Source organism: Stegostoma tigrinum, chromosome 10, assembly GCF_030684315.1.
Source record: "Stegostoma tigrinum isolate sSteTig4 chromosome 10, sSteTig4.hap1, whole genome shotgun sequence".
Classification (NCBI taxonomy): domain Eukaryota; kingdom Metazoa; phylum Chordata; class Chondrichthyes; order Orectolobiformes; family Stegostomatidae; genus Stegostoma; species Stegostoma tigrinum.
Window position 1 is genome coordinate 38950263 of NC_081363.1, and position 11381 is coordinate 38961643.

General features: G+C 37.9%; 1 protein-coding gene across 4 annotated transcripts in view; it reads left to right on the plus strand.

Annotated features, from left to right (window-relative positions):
• Nucleotides 1-5129, plus strand: part of rcor1 (REST corepressor 1) — a 202789-nt gene extending 197660 nt beyond the window's left edge. For all 4 annotated transcript variants that reach the window (XM_048537059.2, XM_048537055.2, XM_048537057.2 and 1 more), the window contains one exon: nucleotides 2906-5129. In XM_048537059.2, coding sequence (XP_048393016.1) covers nucleotides 2906-2947 — 42 coding nt within the window. In that variant the 3' untranslated portion in view covers nucleotides 2948-5129. The remainder of the gene's footprint in view (nucleotides 1-2905) is intronic.
• The last annotated feature ends 6252 nt before the right edge of the window (nucleotides 5130-11381 follow it).

Here is an 11381-nt window from a genome sequence, read left to right on the forward strand (position 1 = left end):
ATGAACTCATAGGGATGAATGGTTGCCTTTGTCATTATGACTCTAATAATTGGCACTTAATATACTTTGAGCATCTAATCTGCTGTTGATTCCAAGAGATCCGAAGGATGCAAATATCCATCAGGTTCAAAGATTGGGCCATTCACAGGCCACAGACCTGAAATGTTCACTCCTTCCCCTCCACAGAAACTGCTAGATCTTCTGAGTATTTCCAGCATTTTTTGTTTCAGAATGCTAACATCTGTGTTATGCTTCTTCTAAAACGGAGGCTTCTTGGTTAGATCTAAAAGATATTAGATAATAATAATTAAAGAAATGATGTGCCCAGGTGTTTACAAGTTTAATAACAAGCTTGTACACAATTCATTATAAAATATTGCTGTAAGATGAAGGAATGTAATGTTCACCTGAAATATTTGAGTTGAAAATTAGTAGAAGTTAAATGAGCATATCGCTACATAATAACTACAGAAAACATGGGATATACCAGTAAGTGAAGCAGAATCTGTGGACTGAGAACCTGTTAACCACTTTCAAGTCATCAAACTTCCGTCCAAATTGGAAAATGCCACAGGAAATGTAATAGTTTTTAAGCAAATCTAGAAGCAGGAAGGAAAAAGTGTATTTTGTGACGGTGCAAACCAGAATTGGTTACATTACACAAAGACATGATAGTGCAAGGTAAAGGTGGATGGCAGTGAGACGGTTAAAGAAAGAAATGGGTCTAAAGGAGCTGTAAATGTAAATTACTAATAAATCCTTCCAAGTGAACAATGATTTATTTACACTTTGCACTGCAAGCACAACATAGAATATTTAGTACATTCTGGAGATCAAGTGTAAACTGGGTCATTTTGCTGTGTTGAACACCTTCATTCAATCTGCAAATTAACCCTGATTTCCCCGTTGCTTGCCATTTTAGTAGTTCTTTCCATTATGAATTTGTTTTCAGTCTCTTATGCATTCTAATGAAGCTCAGTCTCTATGAATATTGCCTGACCTTTTTAGTTAAACATGTTGACTTTCCAGACTGAGAATTAAATTCAGGTCTAGATCATGACAATGATTACTATTTTTGACTGTTGGTAATATTATGCTGTTGTCTTCCCTTTTTCCTTAGAACCATGTATTGGTTTGTACTTTTTCTCCCTTCTCCCTTGCCTTTTACTTTGGACTGTCATTCCTAACATGGTTTAACCATTTATGAATTCCATTTTATTAAAGACCTTTCCTTTTTGTTCTTCCTCTCTCTTTCCGTGCGTTTCTGCTTGCTTAAAACTCAAAAAATCACAAAGTTAATGTACAGATATAACAAGCATTTAGGAAAACAAATGACATTGGCCTTTATTGCAAGGATATTGGAGTGCAAGTGTAAAGAGCTTTTCCAACATTTGTGCAGGGGATTGGGAGGTAATGACTGAAATTGGTGCATAGCTTTGGTCTCCGTATATCAACAAGGGTATACTTGTTCTGGACACTAAGGTTCATTGCTCTCATTCTAGAAATGAGTCTTTGACCAATTTATAGGCTGAGTAAGTTTGACTTATACCCGCTGGTGCTCATAAAAATGAGAGGTGGCCTCCTGAAACTTCTGAAGGGACTTGACATCTGAAAGAGAAGTATAGTCTCATAATTTCTGAACTAATGAGAAATCTCTTTACTTGGATTCACTGAATTTCCAGAATTCTTCACCCTAAAAGATTGTGAATGCTGCATCACTGAATATCTGGATATGAGTTTGCTCACTGAGCTGGAAGGTTAGTTTTCAAACTGAAAACTAACCTTCCAGCTCAGCGAGCAAACTCACATCCAGAAACTCAACCTGAGCTACAAATCTTCTCAAAACTCGCTAACACTGAATATGTTTAAGGCTGAGACAGATTTTTGGTGTCTCAAGGAATCCAGAGCTATGAAGAATGCGTGGAACTGTAGAGTTAAGGCCCAGTGTTCAACCATGAAATTTCTCATCTCTGTCTGAAATGATCAGCTGTTATCCTGTGACCATGCCTGTCTCCTAGATTTCTCAGCCAAAGGAGACAACCTCTTAGCATCTATCCCATCAAATCCCTTCAGGTTGGACTGAATGCAGAGCTGGCTCAAGGAGCAACAAGGCCTATTCCTGCTACGTTTTTTCCTGTGTTTGTAAAGCTATTGCATTAGGTTGTTGATTGCTCGTCGAGCTGTCTGTTTGTTGTACAGACATTCCATCACCATGGTGGGTAACATCATCAGTGCAGCCTCCGATGAAACGATGTTGTTCTATTCTGCTTGGTATTTATATGATCCGGTCTTTAGCTTATTGTCATTTCTGGTTCTGTTTTGCATGGGTCTGTACATAGAGTCTAATTCCACATGTTTGTTAATTGCATTACAGGTTGAAAATTAGAGCCCATATACAAACTCATGCAGGACAGAGCCAGAAATGAGACAGCCCAAGTTAATAGACTGTATGTTAACCAGCCAGCTTGGTGATTTAAGCCAACAACCTCATCCACAATCCAAGCTACAAAACTTCATGAGGATTTTAAGCTATTGCATTCTTATCATTTTCCCATTCTGACATAAGGTCATCAAACTGAAATGTTAATTCTGTTTCTCATGAACAGATATTGCCTGACTTCCTGAATATTTCTAGCATCTGTAATATTTTGATTTTGAGCAGTAATCTCAATATTACATGCATAATTTTGTATGTCAGTTTAGGTAAGGTTGTGATGACCCTGGTCAAAGCTTAAAATAAAAACACAATTCTGGGAACTTTCAGCAGGTCTAACAGTATCTGCAGAGGGAGAAACATAGTTAAGCTGTCAAAATATGTTGTGCTGCTGATGATGTCTTTAAATTTTGTGTAACTATTTCTGAAATTCTGCACACGTAACTACTTTTTAAAACCAATATTTTTCAGACTCGCTCTGTGCTTGATGTGAGATATCATTCTGCATCCTGAGAGTAGTGCACAGTCAGTGATCTGAACATACTATGCTGACTACTGTTTAGTCCAGGCCATCCAATGATGCCAAACTTCAACCAACCACCTCCACAAACCCATCAGGACCAGCTAGCTTGACACCAAAAAAGCTACAATGTTTGCAAATGGACGCTTCTGCCTTACCCTGTCTCTGCCACCAGGACAGCTGCTGCTACTCCTGGAAGTCATAGAAAAATTTTTGATTTGAAGTCCTACTTTTAAAAACAAAATGAGAATTCGCAAAAGTGTTTGTGAATATCTGTTTATCTCCACTTAAGCAGTTCATGACTAATGTCTCCTGGGCATTAATAATTTGTATATTTTTGGAACTATGACTGCGATTGATGCATCTTTATTACTTTCCTCACAGATTTTTATGATTAAATGTGAATGTCAGGATGGTATATCATACTAACTGGCATACAGGAAATGGATGTCTGAATTGTCTCTAAATTATTGGGTACTTGTTAAACTGCAGTTTGGACTGTGTATTGTAGACTTTAAACATACCTCTCAGTCTGAGGAAACTTGAAGGTGAATTAGGGTCTTTTATTAGCATATTCCTGAAAAGAAAAATTGATCTGTTTTTATTTAAGTTGCTTTTTTTGGCTGTACAGTGTTTTAGAATAGTACTTTCAACATCAAGTATGGTGAGACCTTTTACTTGAATATTGCAGTTACTGGATTGAAACTGATCATATTCAGGTACTGAACAGTGGCACAGCTAAATTGTCAAACTCATTGCATAATCTGTTGTGCTAACCGTAAGGAATTCTTTCTTATTTAGCATGGAATGGGTTAAGCTCAACATGCTATACATACCTGTTGGGTTTATTAAAGTAATTTGAGTCTATGCATGTTTCTGTGTAAGAATGGGTGTTTACAATTTCTATGTCAATATTTACCTGAAATTCAAACCTTTTATTAGTCCTTCCTGGGAGTAATATCCCAGCATTTAGAATTTTTAAAATTAAGTTTGTTAAATTTGCTTTATGGGTTGCTGCTGATATATGTAGTAATGTTTGCCAGAATTTCAAAAAAAAAGATTTAGTTTGCAATAAATTGAGCATGTTTTTATATAGCCTCTTGATGTGCTCAATAGGACGATGTTTTTTAAAAAAGTCAGTGTGTTTATATTGCAGATTTATATTTTATTGCCTGTTACTGCTAATTTTAACTTGAGGTAATTATGTGATTATTTCTAAGGTTCTGAGCATATATACCATGGGTTCCACAGTGAGAAATGGTAATATTACAATACTGCTTTGGATATTGCGCTGCATTCTTGGTAACTTTAAATTTTTAAGAAACGTTATTACTTCACATTATATCCTTGCATCCGAGAAGAGAGGAAGGGATGCCAATTAAACAGCAGCAAAGGAACAAATGAAACTGGGAAAACTGTATTTGCCACTTGTATAAAATTGTACTTCTAACTTCTCAATATGCACACAAATTTTGCTACAGTGAAACAACATTAAATCCCTGTATTTTTCTAAGACTAAAATTGTAAAAATGCTAGTAAATTTACAATTTTTTGTGCTTGTAAAGATTGGAACAGTAATATAACGATGATAACTGTAAATATCAAGTAGCTAACTAATCACTTTTAGTTTGGGCGGAGAGAGAATTATGAAACATGTCAGCTGGAACATAGGTTTTGGCCAATGTTTGAAATTGCTTGAAATAACTAACTTTGAGCAAATCAAAACTACAAAATCACATCAAGTACACACGTTAGGTACCTTGACAATTGCTGCACAACTGCTGTGCTACAAATCACATTAAACAAAACAGAATTCTACATTACATGCCACAAAAATACATGTTACTAGAGCACAGCACATACTAATTTCACTAAAGTAAAAACAGTTGTTCAAATATAATGGAAAAAGTTCATTTCTAAATGTGGGCAAAATATAGTGATAGAGTACCTTGTGTGCTGAGATGTTTGAGGAACAAATGGTCACCTCACAAGACAGCATTGTTTTTAGTTTTGTTATTTGTTTCACCTTTAACTTTTAAATCTAAGTGGCTGTTTAATTCTAAGTAAGCTTACAAATGGTTGTTTTATTCTTTCTAGATTATTTTCTTTCTGACTGGATAACCAACTAAAGTAACATGAAAAGGATGATTACAAAGAAATAAAACCATTGTTTTAAACGGTGCCTCAATATGACCAGATTTATTATATCTTTATATTTGTGTGCAAGTTATTTTTAAAATGTCTGAAAAGCTGATTGACCTAAAGCTGCACATACACATTTGAAAAGGTGGAAACTCATGACATAATCTGTTGCAAAATTGGAAATATTGTCACTGATGGGATTTTGGAACTTAATGGATTTCAAAAGGATGGTTTGGACCATGCAAGTGAGGTTGGATGTGTTGATGGCCTGTCAAAATGTGGGAGTAAACATGGCTAACTGGGAAAGCAGCTGACTAGTATGAAGCCAAAAAGTTTCTAATCTGAAAAAGAGCTAAATAATTTAGTTTCCTAAATAGATCTTTAAAAGAATATTTTCCAAATGATGATCGATAACACCTTAGGATTTGAGCAGAAATAGGCCTAATCCATCATTTGGTGCATCAAGTCTGTTCTTTTAATTTATTGAAATCATGGCTGATTTGACAATCCTCAACTTTTCCTGCCTTTCCCCACATCCCACTTGATTCCGTACTTATTTTTAAAAAAGAAAATGTCTGTCTCCACCTTGAATGTACTTTGACCCAATCTCTACAGTTCTCTGTGAAAAAGGATTCCACAGATTTGCTATTCTCAGGAAATTCCTCCTCCTCTGTCTTAAATGGGTGGCCTCCTTTTAATAAAAATAAGGGTTCATCTGGTCCCAGCCTCTCCCACGAGGGGAAATAACCTTTCTGCATCTAACCTGTCAATTCACAAAAATCTTGTATGTTTCGACAAGGTCACCTCTCATTGTTATAAACACCAATGAGTATAGGCATAATCTACTTGACCTGTCCTTTTGTAAGGTAGTCCCTCCGTACCCAGGATCAACTGAAGGAACCTTCTCTGGATTGCCTTCAATATCTGGTCAGCTTTCCTTAAATAAAGAGAACCAACACTGTTTGCCATATTTAGCTGTGGTCTGACTAGTGCCTTGCCAAGTTTTGCCAAGATCTCCTTATTGTTGTACTCCATTCCCTCTAAAATGAAGGCCAACATTGTGTTGACCCTTTCTTTATCTGCTGAACTTGTATGCTAGCTTTTTGAGATTTGTGCACAAGGACCCCCAAATCACTGTGCTGCAAATTTCTGAAATCTTTCTCCATTTAAATGTTCAGCTCTGTTCTTCCTGCCATTTTTTTCCATGTACTATTCTATCAGCCAAGTTTTTGTTCACTTACTTGATCTGTCTGTACCCCTCTCCAGACTCTTATCCTCACCACCTAATCTTGTCATTAGCAAACTTGCTGATAGTATTTTCACTTCCCTCATCCAATCATTAATATAGATTTTAATTAATTGTGGCCTTAGCACTGATCCCTGTGGTACTCCACTATTTACAGCTACTGGCCTCAAAAGTGCCCTCCTTAGACCAATACACTCTCTTCAATTCATTAGTCAGTCCCCTCTAATGCTGATATACTCCCGATAACACCGTGGGTTCTTGCTTTAATCTGCCTAATGTGTGGTACATTATTAAATGCCTGCTGAAGATCTAAATAAAGTGCATCCATTATTTTACCTTTATTCAGCCTGCTTGTTACCTGACAAATTTATTTGAATTCTGAAAAGGTACAATTTGTTCTTCATGAAACCAGACTGACCGTGTTTATGTTTTTCTTAGTGAGGATAACTTGCAAGAAGTCCCAAGGAAATTAGTGAATTAGGAGCAGGGACTGAATAAAATTAATGTAAGTAAAACATTGGTAGTGAGGAAACTAATGGAATTAGAAAATAAATCCTCAGGATTTGATTGTTTAAGTCCAGGAGTTTTAAAGGAAGTAGGAAAGCATATCGTAGATGCCCTGACTATATAATCTTTGAGTTCTTATGTACAGGAGTCATCCCTCTGGATTGCAAAATTGCATCTCACTTCATGTTTTAACAAGGGTGAGAGGAAAACCTGGGAATTACAGATAGGTTGGTTTACCATCTATGGTGTTGTTGGAGCCTATAACCAAGGATGAGGTAACTGAGCACACTAAATTGAGTAGATTGGGGGCAGTAAGCATGAGTTCATGACAGGTCATACCTGACCAACCGCATTGAATTTTTTGTAGAGATGAATAAGGTAGTAGACAAGATAATGTCTTAGATGTTGTTTATATGGACTTTCAGAAGATATTTGATAAAGTCCCACAAGAGACTTGACCAATGTAGAAGCTATGGAATTGAGGGCAAATTATGGACAAGGCTGCAAAATTGGTGAAGTAACAAGAAACAAAGTAGGGCTAGAATTGGCAGGTTGTGATAGGGATCTGTGTTAGGGCTTCAGTTATTCACATTTGTTGTTAATGAGTTGGATAATGGTCTGGAAGGTCGTATGTACAAATTTGCTGAGGGCACAAAGACTGAATTGCAGACAGTGTAGATAATTGTAATTTTATGCTAAGTGAATGGTCAAAACAGTGGCCGATTGAAGTTCAATCTAAGTGTGAAGTTATCTACTCTGGACCAAGAAAAGAGCTTCATAATTCATTCACATGACCTAGGCATCGCTGGCTAAGCCAGTATTTATTTGTCCATCCCTAATTGCTAAGATAGCAGTTGAGTCTCAACCACATTGCTGTCGGTCTGGAGTCCTATATAGGTCAAAGAAGGTAAGTGTAGCAGTTTCCTTCCCTAAAGGACATTAGTGAACCAGATGGGTTTTTCCAACAATTGGCAGGAACAGGGTACTTTCTAGATGGTATGAAGTTAAATACAGTGGATGCTCATGAGCATTAGGTGCACACATCTTTAAATGTCATGAACAGATACAGAAAATAATCAAAAAGCTAGTGGAATGTTGTTTTAGTGGACTAGAGTACCAGGTTTCAGAAGTTTTGTTGCAATCATACAAAAGCCTGGTTAGATTCCACTTGCAGGACTGAACAGATCAGGGCACTAGACCTTAGGAAGGATATGTTGGCCTTGGAGGGAATATGATGTAGGTTTCCAAGCATTATCCCTGAATCTCAGGGGTTATGAAGGGAGATTAGGCCTGTTTTCTCTAGAATTTAGAAGGTTAAGGGGTGATCTGATCAAAGGCTTCAATGTTAACAGGAAAGGACAGGGTAGATAAACTGTTTCCACTATTTGGGTGTTCCAGAATCTTTGGGCCCTAGTTTGAGAATTAGGGCCAGAGCATTCAGGAAAAGCACTTCTCCACACACAGGGTGGTAGATGTGTGGAAGTCAGTTCCACAAACAGCAGTGGATGTAGAATCACTTGTTAAAATTATAATCAAAGCATTTTTTAGTTAAGCAAATGTATAAAAGTGTATAGCCCAAAAGGAGATAAATGGAATCAGGCCACAGGTCAGCCACTATCTAATTGAATGAAGGAACAGGCTCGAGGGGCTGTGAATGGCTTGCTCATGTTCCTAAATGTGTATATTAAATTATAATTTATGTATTTGTAAATGCTCCGGTACAGTCTTTATAACATACTGTAATATTTCCCCAGCAACAAACATTGTAACTTTGTATTCTCGCCATTTTAAATAAGTGTTAGGTTGACAATTTTCCAATACTCTGGGACTTTTCCCAACTCCACGGATTCTTCAAAGACTACAATCAGTTCATCCTGTCTCTAACTATTACTTTACTATCCTTGGATGTGTCCTATCAATTCCAAGGGATTAATTGGTGTTTCGCTCCATTAGTTTCTTGAGCCATTTTCCTCTATTGTATTTATTTTCTCTCCTTTTTGCCCCTTGATCATTTAATATTCGTTGGAATGTTTAATATAGTCTACTATGAAGACTGATGCAAAGTATTTATTCAGTCCTTTTTTTCTTGTTTCCCCTTTATTTCCCCAGCTTTGTTCTCTGTGTTAACTTTAGTCCCTCTCTTCCTTTTTATGTTTAGGGAATCTCCTGCAGTCCATGTTGATTTTACTTGCAAGTTCATCCTCAAAGTTTGTCACCTTGTTAATTCTTAAAAATTCTTTTGGCGTTTTAAAAGCTTTCCTGGTCCTCTGGCTTATCACAGATCTTTGTTACATTGCATTGTTTTTCTTTCAAATTGATGCTATCCTTGACTTTCCTGATTAGCCATTGTTAGCTTATCCCCTTATTAGAATCCTCTTTTCTCATTGGAATATGTCCTTGCTGTGAGTCATGATTGCTTTTTTTTCTTAAATATCTGCCATTGTGTCTCTACTGTCTTTGCAGCTAAACTCTTTCCTCAGTCCACTCCAACTCTGCCCCCATTCCTCTTGTACTTAAAATTTAAGTATGGTTGTTTGTGAAACCCAAGTTTCTTTTTCTCTCAAACTGAACACTGAATTCTACCCAGTTATGGCTGCAGTTTATCTTTTACTCTACCATCAATGCATCACCAGATCCAAACTATCTTGATCCTTGGTTGGATCCACAACGTGATGAGCTAGGAAACTCCCAGTCAACTCAGTACTCTTGTTGGCTACTTCCGCTGACCTCAAATTTACACGAAAATAAAAGATGTTTTCAGCAGTGTAGGAATTTGACAGGATGTTGGTAAGTAGTGATTCCCTTTTTATCGTATTTAAAGGACTTGAACACTTAAGGACTTGGGACATAAAATTGGACAGGTATGTAGACAAATTGAATTTCGTTGGCCATGGCCTTGCCTTTCCTAAATAATGAATTCCAAGATGATCCACGTAAATTTGAGAAGGACTGATCAAATATTTTCCTAGGGTAGGTGGCTAGGGGCTGTAGTAAAGCAACAGGATTTAGGTGCCACATTATACATCTCAGATTTTGCACAGTTTGTTTTAAATGTATTAGAATGTTGGGCTCTTACCTCGGAAGCTAATAAAAACAGTAACATGAGATGTAGTGTTTTCTACAGATTTTCTTCTGAGCAGAGCCCATGTGGATAAGCACCATACTCAGTATTGTGTGTGAAACCCTTGGGCGACTGTGTACAGTTTGTACGTTCTCCCCATGAATGCATGATTTTCCTCCCATAGTCCAGAGATGTGTAGGATAAGTGGATAGGCCATGTTAAATTACCTGTAGTGTTCAGGGATGTATAGATTAGTTGGGTTACAGGGGTGTGGGTCTGGGAGGGATAATCTGAGGGTTGGTGTGGACTTGTTGGGCTGGAGGGTCTGTTTCCACACAGTAGGGATTCTGTGATTCTATGAATTCTGCTTTCTTATTCATCACATTCTACTCCATCTGCTAGCTTGCCACTCTGTATCTGCTTGCAGACATTGTCCTCTTAATAGCTTACTTTTCCACCTAACTTTAAACTTGGATACATTACTTGCTATCCCATGTATTAATGTCATGACCAGCAACAACACTCCTCAGTCGTGAACTACTTCAACTCCCCCTCACACTCCTTGGATGATATGCCCATCCTGGGCCGCCTCCAGTGTCACAACAATGCCACCTGAAAACTGGAGGAACAGCACCTCATTCTGCCTTGGAACCCTGAGACCATTGTGTTGTAATGTGGAATTTACAAGTTTCAAAATCTCCCCACCTCTGACCTCATCCCAAGACCAACCCAACACCCTGGTCTGTGCCTCCTTACCTGTCCATCTTCTGTCCACCTATCCTATCTACTCCATGATCCACTTTGTATCACTGTCCACTACCCCCCTGCCTTTATTTCAGAGACCCAGCCCCTCTCCCTTCATTTCTGAAGAAGGATCCAGAGCTGAAATGTCAGCTTTCCCGCTCCTCTGATGCTACCTGGCCTGCTGTGTTCATCTAGCTTCACACCAAGATCACCATGACTTTTTTTTCTTTGCTTTTCTCCCCCTCTTGTAGATAGTAATCATCCATGTATTCAATTAAATATTTACAAGCAAAGTGCATTATGGGTAATGCAAACTATTAGTGGTGAGATGAGGGGTGTGGTATGGAGAACAGGAGGGGACTAAATCAAAATGGAGTTGGAGGGGGAAATCGAGCCCTGTCCCTGCTGTGGTGCCTGCCTGTCTCTGAAGACAGAGAGCATGGGATCTGCTTTTTTTTTCCTCTAGCCGAAGTTTTCTCATAATTGGGAACCCCCCCACCACCACAATGAAATCACACCCATTTGGGAATGTTGAGACTTGAACTTGAGTTGCCAGGCTTAGAGATAAGGGCACCTCTACTGTGCCACTAGGCCATACCTTATTTTAATTTTTCTAATTAACCTGTTCAGGGATGTTATTTCACACTTTATTAGAGTTAGTGAGGCTTGAGCCCTGGTCGAGGCACAGGGAACCTACCACTGTGCAATATGGGACCCAATGGGTCTG